Source organism: Macrotis lagotis, chromosome 1 (assembly GCF_037893015.1).
Source record: "Macrotis lagotis isolate mMagLag1 chromosome 1, bilby.v1.9.chrom.fasta, whole genome shotgun sequence".
NCBI classification, from domain to species: Eukaryota; Metazoa; Chordata; class Mammalia; order Peramelemorphia; family Peramelidae; genus Macrotis; species Macrotis lagotis.
This window is the reverse complement of record NC_133658.1, coordinates 61,676,233-61,691,731: the sequence shown is the minus strand read 5'-3', so window position 1 is coordinate 61,691,731 and position 15,499 is coordinate 61,676,233. Positions and strand designations below refer to the sequence as shown.

At 36.8% G+C, this 15,499-nt stretch overlaps 1 protein-coding gene across 3 annotated transcripts in view; it reads left to right on the top strand.

The window, feature by feature from the left end:
- The window catches only part of NFATC3 (nuclear factor of activated T cells 3), a 186,703-nt gene that overhangs the window by 128,688 nt on the left and 42,516 nt on the right, over positions 1 to 15,499 (top strand). For all 3 annotated transcript variants that reach the window (XM_074202066.1, XM_074202063.1, XM_074202065.1), the window contains exons 8-9: positions 1,131 to 1,257; positions 10,397 to 11,443. In XM_074202066.1, coding sequence (XP_074058167.1) covers positions 1,131 to 1,257; positions 10,397 to 11,443 — 1,174 coding nt within the window. The remainder of the gene's footprint in view (positions 1 to 1,130; positions 1,258 to 10,396; positions 11,444 to 15,499) is intronic.

Sequence of the window (15,499 nt, the reverse complement as noted above, 5' to 3'; positions counted from 1 at the left end):
CCTTCCCATTACTTTAGAGGACACAACTTCACAACCTAGTAGTCTTATCCCTCATCTCCAATATGTTGTTAGCGCTTTTAGATTTCACTTCTGCAAAATCTCTCAAACAATCCCCCTTCTCTCCTTTGACAGTGCCATCACCCTCATTCCCTCATGCCTTGGACTATTACAATAACCTTTTAGTGGGTCAGCCTGCCTTGAGTTTCTTCCCACTCCAGTCCATCCTCCATTCAGTCACCACAGATGTTTTCTAAAGCACAGGTCCATTCATATCACCCCCTCCCCATTAACCTCCAGTGGCTCCTATTGCCTCTAAAAGCAAAGAAAGAATGCTCTCTTTGACATTCAAAGCCTTCATAACTTAACTTCCTCTTTCCTTTCCAGTGTTCTGTCTTAGATCACCACCACAACCTCTTTGATCCACTGAACCCAAGACACCTGGAGCCATTTTCTCTGGCTGTTCCCAGGCTACAATGTACTTTTTCCTCAACTTCTCCTTACTGATTTCCTTTAAGGCCCACCTAAAATAACATCTTCTACAGTCTTTCCCACCCCCATAATTCTAGTGCTTTTTCTCTGTTAATTATTTCTTATTTATCCTGTATGGAGTTTGCTTAGTATATATTAGTGTGCATGTTAACTCTCCCATTTGATTGTAAGCTCCTTGAAGATAGGGACTATATTTTATCTCCTTTTGTATCCCCAGGGCTTAGCAACAGTGCCTGACACTGAGCAGGAACTTAATAAATGTTGATTGGTTATTTTCTAATTTAGAAGATTTCTCATAAGAATTTTAAATTTACATTAAGCTAAAGGAGAAAAATGCAAGTTTAAACTATTAGTGATATAGTTACATATAGTTCAAATTTCCTTGGCAAGTACCATGTAGTAATAGAATGAGTTTTTATTTCTTAATAAAATAGCACTATTGAGAGAACAATTGTGTTTGTGTTTTACTCCCTGATATAGAAAGATTAAATGTTTTCTTTTGCAATATATTTTAGTAGGGCATTTTTAATCACTGGACCAAATTAACTAAAATGTTTTCACCTTGTTTTGCTAAATTTAACAGGTGCTTTTCATTTTTTTAGCTATAAGTGTAATATTATCTTGTTTGAATTTTCACTTAGGCGAACATTGTCCTTGAAGTTCCACCATACCATAACAGAACAGTTAAAGCTGCGGTGCAGGTGCAGTTTTATCTTTGTAATGGCAAGAGGAAAAAAAGCCAGTCCCAACGTTTTACTTACACACCAGGTATAAAGAGTTATTGTAATGGTTTCTTATAAAATTGCTTGGATAGAAGCTTTTTTTTTTGTTTTCGATTGGGTGAAATTAAACTCAGAACAGAGTAATTAAAAGCAATGAAAATCTTTTTTTTCTCTTTTCAAATTCAGTGATCTGATAAATACAAGGCATAAGTAATTATTTTTTGACACCCAGTAATCATTGTCTCATAAATGAAACACTGTTTCGGGTCCTCTTTGATCTCTACATATTCTCCCTTGATTAGCTTCCTCATTAGCTCTCATAAACTGAATCACAATCTGTATAGATATCTCTTAGATCTCTGTTTCTAGCCTTCATTTCTCTCCTAAACTCCAGTCTTGTTTCTGTTAACTTCCTGCTAACCAAATGTTATGTCCTCATCTTAAATTTATATGTATGTGTGTGTTTGTGTGTGTGTGTGTATATGTATATATATATATATATATTAAATGGATCTCATTATCTTCCTCCAACTGAACTCATTTCTTTACTCAGGTTTGTAAGTAACTTCACAGTAATCCTTTTCAGTCTTGTAAATCCCTTTCTCTTCATATATATATATATATATATATATATATATATATAAAATAAATTGCCAAGTCTCATAGAATCAAGTTTCCCTCTCTATTTAACACTGAACTGCCTTATCTCCTCTTATGTAAAATATCAGAATAATATTGCTGTCACTGTGTATGATAGTCTCTTGGTTCTGCTCACTTTATTTTGTATCAATTCATGTTAGTCTTCCCAGTCATTTTTCTGAAACTGTCCTGCTTGTCATTTCTTATAGCCCAATAGTATTCCATCACAATCATATGCCACAACAGTTAAATACCATTTTCCATTTGATGTTTGCAAATTGTCTTTGTCATTATCTTTGTTTGTGAAGTCCTTAAGAGAAGACACTTTTTTGCATTTATTTAATATTTCTGTGCTTAGCATAGTTCTTGGCATAGAATTGTGTTCCATTACTATTATTATTATTACTACTACTACTACTACTATTAGTAATATTATTTTTTTGCAAGGCAGTGGGGTTCAGTGGCTTGCCCAAGGCCACACAGCTGGGTAATCATTAAGGGTCTGAGGCCGGATTTGAACTCAGGTCCTCCTGACTCCAGGTCCAGTGCTCTATCCACTGCATCACCTAGCCACCCCATGTTCCTTTATTCTTGAAGAAAACAATGACATCAGGAGAATGTGTGATGTGTTGACTTACAAGTGAATTGGATTTAAATGAGGTGTGCTGTGCAAAGTCATGAACCTCATCCTGTCCTCCAGTCATCAGAATCCAGTGGCAAGACATAAGTTAGGATGACTGGTGCTAACCTCAGATACAGGGGGACACCTTGAAGCTAAGGTTGTTTCCAGGTCTCATTTTGTCTGAGGCAATACCTAATTGCTAGTTTATAGTAGGTAAGAATTGAGGCAGAAAATGACCCACTTTGTCTTCACAGAAAGATTCTCAGATTTTTCTGGCTAAAACAGAAACAGTTACTGTTAACACTCACTCTGAGCCTTGGACAAAAGACTTAATTGTCCCAGTTTTAAAAAAAAGAAAGAAAAAAAATCTAGCCCCCAAATTCCAAGATACCTTGTGAAGTATCTGCTATCAAAATGCATTCCTTTGGACAGAGCACCCATATGAAAGGATATGTCTCCCCATGTGAACAAAGGAGAAGAAGGGGGGGAAGAGGCCTCATACTAGCCTGTTTGGTCTGGGATGGTGAGGTGGGGGATGGCTACTACAACTCACAGATTATCATCCTTTTTGAAGAGGCTCCTCAGTGACATCGGGTTGCAGGTGGGTGATAACTTGCAAGTGAATTAGATTTGGTGCTTAATAAATGCTTGTGGATTTGACTTAAAAGTACTTCTTGTGGGGCAGCTACTTGGCACAGTGGATGGAGCACCAGCCCTGGAGACAGACCAGAGTTCTTAATGATCACCCAGCTGTGTGACCTTGGGCAAGTCACTTAAAGTCACTTAATCCCATTGCCTTGCAAAAATAAAAACAAAATGCTTCTTGTAAAAAGCCTTTTGTGGCTGCTGACCCTTCTCTAGTTTATGCTCTCTTTATTGGAAATTACTTTGTATATGTTATGTAACCCTCAATAGAATGAAAACTCCTTGAGGGCAAGGATGGTTTAATTTTTGTATCCTTGATGTCTTATACATAGTAGACAAAACATGTTTTTCAATTGAATTATTTTACTTAAATTGAAAGTTAATATTTTGTTGTTTTAGAAAAAAAATTACTTAAATATACTATTGTAGAATAGAATCAACACTATTATTCCCCAGCTCTATTCTACATTATATATAATTCCCTGTGTGCTGGCTCTTTCACTGATACTCAAGTCTCCCTTCTTTATTTGGTAGGTAGATAGAGTGCTGAACTAGAGTCCTAGAGTCTGGAAGACTTGAATTCAAATTCTGCCAGAAACATTTACTAATAATAATAACTCTGTGACCTTGAGCAAGTCACTTAGTCTCTTTTTCTGCTTAAATTTTAATAGAGAAATAATAACATCTACCTCCTAGGTAGATAGGAGGATTAAATGAGATAATATATGCAAAGCACTTTACAGACCTTAAAAGTGCTTATGTTAAATATTATTATTTTTTTTTTTTTAGGTTTTTACAAGGCAATGGGTTAAGTGGCTTGCCCAAGGCCACACAGCCAGTTAATTATTATGTGTCTGAGGCCGGTTTTGAACTCAGGTACTCCTGACTCCAGGGCCGGTGCTCTATCCACTGCATCACCTAGCCACTCCTGTGTTAAATATTATTTAAAAAACCCTCCCTATCACATAGATTTTAGAGCTGGAGGGCATTTTAGAGATCATCTAGTTCAGTCTACTTATTTATGAGTGAGATAAGTGAGATCTGGGTTTGTGATTTGCTCAAGGTACCCAGGGAGTTCTGTTGCAAAGCCAAAATTTGAATCTAAATATGAATTCAAAATTGAGTGGATGCATATGTCTAAACTTTTATAAAGTACTGGTTTATATAGACAGGCAAAAGATAATCCCTGCCCTTGTGAGCTCATAATCTTACAATTTTACTTTATGTTAACATTTACAAAAACTATTGCCCCCAATAGCCTTATGATAGTGCCAGACTTAAAATCCCTAGTTAAGTTCTGAACTGGAAATCTAACCACCTCCTCCTCCTCCTTACCACTAAAGCCAATACTGATTTCAGTGTACTTTTAAAAGGACAGAATCAGGGGTGGCTAGGTGGTGCAGTGGATAGAGCACCGGCCCTGGAGTCAGGAGTACCTGAGTTCAAATCCAGTCTCAGACACTTAATTACCTAGCTGTGTGGCCTTGGGCAAGCCACTTAACCCCATTGCCTAGCAAAAAAAAAAAAAGAAAAAAGAAAAGGACAGAATCAGAATGAACTCAAACACCACTTAATGCTAAAGACCTTTTCTAGTCCTCATAATTGTTCATCTCTTTTTTTGTGGCATAACCTCCCTTTTCTTTGCATTTTTTGTAAATGTGTCTTTTATAACCCCATTTTTGTTTCCCCAATTGAAGAGAAGCTACTTGAAGATAAGTCCTGTTTTTCTTTTTTCTTATATCTTTAATATTTACACACATATATAGGTATTTAATAAATGCTGACAGATACAGAGCTAGCCTCTAGTAAAGAAGGCCTAAATATTAGTCTTGCCCCTGACCATTCTGATCTTCTGACTCTGAACAAGGATTTAACCTCTCAGTGACTATTAGACAACTCTCCAAGAGGATAAATTATACAAAACTTATATATCTGCTTTAGTAGCAGACATTTCTTCAACAGAAATTCACTACCCCAATGAAATTTCAGGTGCTGATCAAATATGTATACACACACTAATTATAAGGGCAGAGTTCAGAGGAAAATTGTGTGGCTATGGATGCCACCACTAAAATGTGGTCTACAGAAGATCTATTGATCCAAACACTTTGGAATTAAGATTCCATTATTAGACTTTTATCTACCATTCAAATCAGACACATGCTTTTAAATGTTTTTTTTATTTAAATTTAACATAGCCAAAAAAAAGAGCAGTTCCATATACCCAGTTAGGACTAAAGAAGATACAGAATTGAAGTCATGGATCTCCAAAGTACATAGAGGTTATTTTAACTTTATAACTTTATGATTTATTAATCTGAAATTCATTCTACTCTCTATGTGCTCTGAATTTCCTTCTGTTTTTTCTCTGATTTTAAAAAATGTCACAGTGACTCTTTTTGATATCAGTGTTGCTCTCTCCCACCCTACTCTCCCCCACAACCCCATGCCCCCCCCAGTAAAATGAAAGGAAGAAAAAAATTCCTCCTAAAAAAGAAGCATAATGAAGCAACGTAAATCCCCACATTGATGCCATGTCCAAAAAGGTATGTCACCTGTTGGACAGTTACAAGTTGGTAGATGGCATACTTTTCTCATTGTTCTTAGAGACAGTGGTTGACCATTCCTTTGATCTAGTTGTTAGGACTTTCAAAATTGTTTTTCTTTACCATGTTGTTGTACCTTATAAATTGTTTTACTTCTGCTCACTTTGCTCCATGGCAGTTCATTCAACTCAAGGTTCTTAGAAGTTATTTCTTCCATTCCAGTCATATACCACTTTGTCAGACCCAATTGTCTAAGGCTTAGGCAACCAGTTCTTTTCTGTTCCCTTTTTAATCCCTTCTTTATTTGTGGGGTTTTTTTTAAGGTTTTTTGCAAGGCAAATGGGGTTAAGTGGCTTGCCCAAGGCCACACAGCTAGGTAATTATTAAGTGTGTGAGACCAGGGATTTGAACCCAGGTACCCCTGACTCCAGGGCTGGTGCTTTATCCACTAAGCCACCTAGCAGCCCCTAATCCCTTCTTTAGGATCCTTATGTCTATTTTACTTAGTGTTTTACTTTTATTTTGTTTCTCTCCAGTGGTGTTTTGTAAATGGTTGGGAGTTGGAGTGTCCTTCCCTCTTTTAAGTTTGAGCTATATTATTTCAATTGTCCATCACTTTCATAAGTGTAGATAATCAATGAAATAACAAAAAATCAAACACTGATGTGTAGCGATAAAAAATTTCCAAGGTGTAAAATGCTCAGACTGGAAATTGAACAATTGACTCTCCCAAAGAAATATGCTGCAGTACACCACTGATTATTTCCTTCTTAATTTCTTGTTTCTTCATCTTCAGTTATTTTCCTGGGGAATTATATATATTTTTGCAACAGATTTGTATGTTCAAAACTTTTCTTTGTGCATATCATTTATTTTTTTTATTTCTTTTTGCAAGGCAATGGGGTTAAGTGACTTGCCCAAGGTCACACAGCTAGGCAGTTGTGTCTGAGGCCAGATTTGAACTCAGGTTCTCCTGACTCCAGGTCTGGTGCTCTATCCACTGCGCCACCTGGTCACCCCTAAAACATTTTTTTAAGAGAACAAAAATAAATCAGATTGTTCTTGTGAGAAAGGGGGGTGGACTTAACCTGGAGTTCCTTTCAATTTGTGTTATTTGTTTTTGCAAGTCAATGGGATTAAGTGACTTGCCCAGTTTACACAACTTTTAGGTGTCAAGTGTCTGAGCCTGGTTTTGAACTCAGGTCCTCCTTACTCCATGGTCAGTGCTTCTGTACTATCTGGCTGTCCTTTTGACTGTAGCATGTAGCCAGCCTTGTTTATTCTATTATTGAAATGATAACTTCACACAACTAGGAATTGATGTCTTAGGAGAGAACATTCAAGTACAGAATTCTCTTGAAAAAGTAATTTTGTTTTTTTCAAGAGCTAAAATTTTAGATGATGAGTTTTCTTCAATACTTAGAATATTATGTCACTTTACCTTGTTTCATCTCACAAATTGTCATGCTGATAAAGTAGCTATTGTATCATTGCATTCCATCTACCAGAGGTTTTCTTCTTATTGCTAGAGCTACTACCCAGTTCCTACCTCTATTCTCAAGATTTGATATTATGAGAGACCAAATACTGGACTGTCATGAACTTGCAGAGCTCATAGTTGAGGCTTAGAGCAACCATTATGACTTTTTCGCCTGCATTACAGATTAAACTGGAGGATTGTATAAACCATAGATTTGGAGTTGGAAGAGACTCTAGGGGGTATCTCCAAATCCCTCATTTTACAGATGAACTGAGAACAGAAAGGTAAAGTTACATGTAATGGTTTGGAGGTGATCAGAAGTTTGAAAAGATCACTTAAAAATGATTCAGTTTTGCGAGAGCAATTCAAGAACCTATCCATAGAGACAAGATGTTGTAGGGAATTATCCATAGTGATATCATACTAAGTGCAGGTTAAAAAGGCTATTCTTGCTTATTCTAGAGATCTCCCAATGGCCCTCTAGAACTTCATTTCTTACTGTTATTCATGTGACATTCCATCTTAAATCTCTTTGGCTTTGGACAGAATGAACATGTACTTTCTCTTCATCTCTGTCTTGTACAATCCCTGGCTTTGTGTTTAAAGCTCAGCTCAAATGCAAGCTCTCACAGACAGACAACCCATTGGTTTCTGCATCTGCTGAATTTATACAGCATTTCCCTCACTAGAATGTATACATTGCCCCCAAACCCATTCCTTATGTGGATTTCTTTTCCTATCAAAAACACCCTGTTCCTTCTGAGGTTCAAGTCCTTGGTCATCCTTGATTTGTTAGTCAATCTCATCATGAATATTCATTCCATTGCAAAATCTTCTTGATTCTACCTTTACAACATTTGTCTCCATCTACTTCTATTTTCTAACACAGCCTCTCCTCCCCTTTCCCTGACTCTTGCAACTTTTTTTGGGGGGGTGGAGCTAGGAAATGGGGTTAAGTGACTTGCTCAAGGTCACACAGCTAGATAATTATCTGAGAGCATATTTGAATTTGGGTACTCCTGACTCCAGGGCCAGTGCTCTATCCACTGAGCCACCTAGCTGCTTCCTGATTCTTACAACTTTAACCTTCTCCACATCACTCAACTGAAAATAGATGTTATACTGATGGAAACCCATCCCTAGAATTCTGTGGCAAGAAGTAGTGACCACCCATTGGGTATCTAAACAGACCTTACTAGTGGGAGTTGGGATAAGGAAAGAAGTCCAAAATTTATGCTATATACATTTGATGCAACTACCATAGTGTCACCTGTAAATAGCAACATTAAGTTATCTTAACAAAATGGCAAATCTCTCTCAAGGTGGGAGAGAGCTTCAAGAAATTCCAGAAATGGAAAGTCTTCTATGCAGTTTGAAAGGGCTTGTTCCTGCCCCTTCATGCCAATCATAGGCTGGATTCACAATCTAATTGATACATTGATCCCCTACATTCCCCCACCCACCCACCCTGCTTATATACTAATGAGCAAGAACAGCTATTTCCTTGAGAATGTACAAAGGAGAAGGTCTAGACCCTAGGTTAATTTAAAATAGGTGGGAGGATCTGGCTTAATTTCAGTTTTTGATCAGATTGTGGCTCCCTGCCCATAGGCAACAATATAGGCAGATCCCAGTCTTTGTAATGTAAACTAATCTCTCTCTCTCTCTTCACTTAATAGACTTTATCAGAATTTACCTTATTACAATGACTACAATGTATTTTAGCCTTCCTCCTCTGAGCTCCTTTAAAGTATTTGACTCTATTGACTACCCCTTCCTTCTGTATATTGTTTCTTGCTTTGGCCTCAACTTTCACTTTCCTAATTTTTTTATTTTTTTCTCCTATTCCCTCATCCTCTTCTGAACACTCTTAAATTATATGTCCCCTTTTGTTCCTGCCTTCAGCCTTCTTTTTTCTCTACACTAATTTAGAAATTGCATTCACTTCCAAACTTCAACTGTAAAAGAACTCCCACTTGTATTTGCAGCCCTGACCTAGTCAGACCTCAGATTTTCATCTACAGCTGCTTAATTGAATTTCCTGGAAGTCCTTCAAACTTTTTTATTTCATTTTCTATTAGAAATATTGATATTTGGGGTGGCTAGGTGGTGCAGTGGATGGAGCACAGGCCCTGGAGTCAGGAGGACCTGAGTTCAAATCCAGCCTCAGACACTTAATAATTACCTAGCTGTGTGGCCTTGGGCAAGCCACTTCACCCCATTGCCTTGCAAAAACCTTTAAAAAAAAAAAAAGAAAAGAAAAAGCAATAATTGACATTCACCTGTTCTGTAAAGTTTATAACCTTGTTGTTGCCTTTGACTCATTTTCTCACATACTCAGCTAGTTACTAAACCATATCAATTCTCCCTCTACAGTAAGTCCAACACTACTCTAGCACTGCATACCCTTGCCACCTGCCTGGAATTTTGAAATATTCCCCTCAAAGAGTCTTTATTATCTCTGTTTTCTCTGACTTTCTAATTATCTTTCATTAATTCCTTTGCTACATGCTAAGTACCCTCCTGAGACACATACTTACCCTACCTTTCCAAATATGTCATTCTATTCAGCTCTGCACCTATACACTCTGCACCAACTAAATCACACATTCACCATTCTTGACACAACCTCCAAATAACCCGTTTTTCTGCCTTTCATTCTAACCCCCCACCTGATGAATACCTATCAGGCTTTTAATTTTTTTAAATTTTATTTATTTTAGGCAATGGTTTTGAATGTTGCCCAAGGTCACACAGCTAAGTGTCTGAGGCTGGATTTGAATTCGGGTCTTCCTAACTCCAGGGCTGGTGCTCTATCCACTGTACCACCTAACTGCCCCCCTAAGAGTTTTAAACCCCAACTCAAACACCTTTTCTAGAATTCACTACCCCTTCCCAAAATTAATAGGGTGTTTTTCTTGATTTTTAATTTCTTGTCAAATTCTCCTAGGTATTTATATTTTGTATTATAGATTTTTTAAAATTTATGAAAAAAATTTTGAAAAATTTATGCATTCAACATTCCTTTACTAGAATGGAATAAGCCCTGGAAAAGCAGAAGCCCTGCCTTAAATAAATGTTAAGATTTCATAATAGCAAAACTTAAATGAAGGGAGGTAGCAGTGATTTTTTTTTTTCCTTCACCACTTTCACAGCAGTATGATTGGATGGGTTGGATTACAATGTATAGTTCTTTTGCTACTAGTGACAAACATCTTAGTTATGAAGTGATTTTTTTATTTTATTTTTGCAGTTTTGATGAAACAGGAGCATAGAGAAGAGATGGATTTGTCTTCAGTTCCATCCTTGTCTGTGCCTCAGAGTGGCAGTGTTCAAGGACTACATGTTGTTCAGACACCATCACCTTCCTCAGATCCAGGGCAACCACATGACAGTTTATTGCCTAGAAGTCTTGTTTGCCCCATCCAACCACCATATACATCACTGGTCACCTCCTCAGCATCCCATCTGTCCCCTCTGCAAAGTAGGAACATTAGTCCTGGTGAAGAATGTCATGTTATTCCTTCTGGGCTACATCAATCTTTTCAAACCTCATCAACACCTCCTGTGAGATCTTCCTACCAGCCTATGCAAACTAATGTTATGTACAATGGACAGACTTGTCTTCCCATTAATGCTGCCTCTAGTCAAGGATTTGATGCAAATTCATTTCAACAGGATACAGCTCTCCCTAATTTAATAAATCTTAGCTGTCAACCTCTGCCAACAATACAATTTCATTCTTCAGATTCAGGTTCACTGTCAACACCTGCTACAGGAGCAGGTCATCCTTTAGTGCATACAACTCATTCAGGGCAGTCATTGTCTCACCTGCAACCAGTGGTATACCATTGTTCAAATGTAGGACAAGGCCCTGTTACTTCTACAGCCAGCCAGTCTTTGGGACAGCCTTCTCCCCAGTCGCAACCAGGAACATACCATACTTCAAATCCTGGCTCTACTACAACTTCCTCACCAATAGCCTCTCATCCCTTGGTCCATTCACCACTCTCAGGACCCCCATCTCCTCAGTTACAGCCTATGCCTTATCAGTCTCCGAGCTCAGGACCTGCTTCATCCCCATCTCCAACCACCATCACTCACTCTGAACAACCCTCACCTCAAGCACACAGTCCTGGAGTGGGAGCTATTTCTATGCGGCCATCGTTAGTATGTCAGCATACTTGTGATTCAACTTCATTTTCGCCTGATGGAGCAGCCATGAACATCAAACCTGAACCTGAGGATCAGGAGTTGAATTTTGAAACCATTGGTCTCCAGGATATCACATTAGATGATGGTGAGTTTATATGTCTATTCTTGTCATTCAGACAAATCTGAAACCATCTTTCCTGAAAAGTTGTTAGTTGCCTTGCGTACCATATTCATACCATGTCTAGGTTTTCAAAGACCTTAATTTCTCTTAAATTTATTGTGGATAGGCAGCTTTTTGGAGCAGGTGAAGAATAGACCTCAGTGTTAGGAAAATCAGGGCTTAGTTCCCAACTCTGACACTGTGTGAACCTCAAGTGCTGTCACTTTTCAGAGCCCTGTGTATCTCTCCAAGACTGATAAGTTGGAACTCAGTCTTGGTTGAGAATAACCTAGTTTAGTAAAATAAAGTGAGTGAGTGAGTGTGTGTGTATATATTGATGTATCTCTTGACACAGCAATACTGAGAATGCACTTTTTTTCTTTTTTCTTTTAAGTTTTTTTAATCTATTTAAGGCAATGGGGTTAAGTGGCTTGCCCAAGGTTACACAGCTAGGCAATTATTGAGTGTCTGAGGCTGTCTTTGAACTCAGGTCCTCCTGACTCCAAGACCAATGCTCTATTAATCATTTAACATAGTCATTGGGAGAGAATATACATATAATTTGGTTTAGCCATTTATCAACCTGCTGTCCCCAATAGAAGCAGCAGAAGGAGGAAAGACCAGATTTCAATGACAAGTTAAAAACCTGGTCCTTCTACTGTTTAGACAAAAACTGAATAGTTGAATTTTGAGTTTTATGAATTATATATACTAGGGAACAAGCTATTAATATCTTTGTCATTGATAGAATAGTCCCTGGAATGAAAACTGGACTTGGGAGTCAGAATGTCAGGGTTTAAGTCGAGGCTCATTTCTCCAGAGTGTGTCTTCTTGAATAAGTGACATCAAGTTTTTGAGCTTCAGTCTCCTTTTGTAAAATAAGGATAATACTTGTTGGCCTCCCTTGTGGGTTTTGTGAGTATCACATGGGATGATACATTATTATTATAGTGATTGTCTCTTCATGTATTAAGAATAAGAAAACAGGGGCAGCTAAGTTGTGCAGTGGATAGAGTACCAGCCCTGGAGTCAGGAGGACCTGAGTTCAGATGTGACCTCAGATGCTTAATAATTACCTAGATGTGTGGTCCTGGGTAAGCCACTTAGCCCCATTGCCTTAAATAAATAAAAATTTTAAAAAAGAATAAGAAAAGAAATAAACAAAATACTTCTATATTTTGAGTAGCTATATGTGATGAGTGTGATCAAGAGCACTTATAAAAATAAAACCCAAATTTAAAAGTCCAAAAAAATCAGATACTGAAATATAGTTTTAATTTGATACCAGAACTCAAGAGAAGAATATACCATAACTACCTGACCCTAAGTGAATGTAAATTTTTAGTAACTTGACTTAAAGTACAATCTGAAATAAAACATTGCCCTTTGAAAACTCTAATAGTGTTCTTTCATTTTGATAATCCCTGTTTGATAACCCAATTAAAAGAGAATATTAAAAAATTAATACCAAACCACTGGATAAATTTTATAAATTAAGAGAACACTTTTAAAATCTAAGTTCAGTACCTTTAAATCCTGTGTGAGTACATTTACCTGGATTGCATAGGCTTTAAAATACTTAAATAGGATTTTTTATAACTTGGTTTAATATTTTTTTAATTTTTAAAGAATTAACTCTTAGGGGCAGCTAGGTGGCACAGTGGATAGAGCACTGGCCTTGGAGTCAGGAGTTCAAATGCAGCCTCAGACACTTAATATTTACCTAGCCGTTGTGGCCTTGGGCAAGCCACTTAACCCCATTGCCTTGCAAAATCTAAAAAAAAAAAAAAATTACTCTTATACTTTTTTAGAAAATTTTTGTGAATATAATTTTCCCAGAAACTTTATGAAAAAGGACAGATTTTTGTGTTAAACCACTCTGATGATTACATTATCTAATAAGATTAGTCTGTATAGTGCTTATTATCTTGTTGTTCAGTCATATCCAGCTCTTAAGCCGCTGAACTATAGCATATCAACTTTGTCCATGGGGTTTTCTTGGCAAAGATTGGAGTGGTTTGCTTCTCCAGTGGATTAAGGGAAACAAAAGTTAAGTTATCTGAGACTAGATTTGAACTCAGTTCTTCCTGACTCCAGTCTCAGCACTTTCTGCACTGAGCCATAGAGCTTCAGATTATTATCTACTGATAGGTTAAAAATGAAGATCATTGTTTCATTATCTTTTTTGCAAGTTTGGAAAATGTTTACCTTGCTGACAGATAGTATACCTCTCATGGTGTGCAAATCTAAGAAGTTGGGAAAAATATGATTGTTTTAAGTTTTTTATTAAAATATTCCTTGGCCTGAAAGTATTAAAGCTGTTAAGATTAAGAAACTATAAAAAATTATTATGTACTCATGTATTGTTGTTTTAGTCCTTTTAGTTGTGTCCGACTCATTTGACCAATTCATTTGTGTCTACTAAAGTGACCCCATTTGAGATTTTCCTGGGAGTTGTTTACTATTTCCTTCTTTGGGTCATTTTACAGATGAAAAACTGAGGCAAACAAGGTTAAGTGACTTGCCTAGGATCAAATATATAAAACAAGATTTGAGACCATATTCAATCTCTCTCTTTTTTTTTTTTCTTTTTTTTGTTTTGTTTTGTTTTGCAAGGCAGTGGGGTTAAGTGACTTGCTTGAGGCACCAGCTAGATAGTTATTAAGTGCCTGAGGCCGAGCCTGAACTGGGGTCCTCCTGATTCCAAGACTGGTGCTCTGTCCACAGCATCACCTAACTAACCCTCATATATTCAAGTCTCTAAAGAAATAATTTTTTTTGGTTTTTGCAAGGCAGGGGTTGCCCAAGGTCACACAGCTAGATAATTATTAAAAGTCTCAGTTCAAATTTGAACTCTGGTCCCTTCTGACTCCAGGGTCAGTGCTCTATCCACTGTGCCACCTAGCTGCCCCAAGAAATATTTATTATCTCAATGTGTTCTAGACTCATTTAAGTGAAGATCAGTTTGAAATTTATTAAGGAACCCATAAGTGTTTATCTTAGAAGTAGAGAAAGAGAAGGAATAACAGCTAAAGAGCCAGGTTGAGGACATTTTGGAGTAAAATGGATAAAATTAAGTCACTTTCTAAATAGGCCCAAATTTGCTACATAGAATTATTCTTATATACAAATGTAATTTCATACTTAATGTTTTAGCATGGAAAATATTTCTAGTTTAGAAAATCTTGCTGAACATAGTTTAGAAAAGTCTACATTATGCACGTATTTCATGAAATCTGTTGGTAAAATGCTTAGAAAACTGTGCACCAATAATATTTTGCATCTCTGACATTCTGAATTTCATTGTGAATGAATAATCTTAGAAAAAAATGTTATCTAAGTATTAGTGATCTAGTGCAGGGGTTAGCTAACTATGACCTGCAGATGAAATTCAACGAACCTCTTAAAAAATAAATAAATGCCATTCTTAGCTTGCTGATAGTACTAAAACAGGTGACTAATCTTTAGACAATAGTTTTCTGGCCCCTGAGCTAATTTTTTAACCCTTTTATGGGAAAGCTCATAAGTCTTATTTTAAATTTAGTCAAGTTTTATTATAAACATTAGATTATTACCTTAAAACATTTATTAAGTAGCTGCTGCTATATGCAAAACAGTGCTAAGTGTTATGGATTTAAATAAGGAAAAGAAAAGAAAATCCTACCTTCCAGGAACTTATCATCTGATAGGGGAAGATAACACCCAAAAGAAAGCTAAAACACTGTATTGGGGATGAAGGTGGAGAAAGTCTTTGATAAAAGGTGTGATGGATTTCAGGACAAAGTGCACATCTGATGGGAAATGAAGAATTAGCTAAACTTGAGCCTAATAGTCTTTGGAAAGAATTCTTTGCTCTGCCATTCAGACATCCAAATGAGGCAAGGGCACTGAAACTACGATGAATTGTTGGTAAAAAAGTTTACATTATTATGCGTCATCAACTTTGATTCATTCCTTCATTTCACTTATTTTCATCATAAAGGCATAATTCTTAGACTAGTTCTTAGTATCATCATAAGAATTTTAAAAGTTTAACATGTA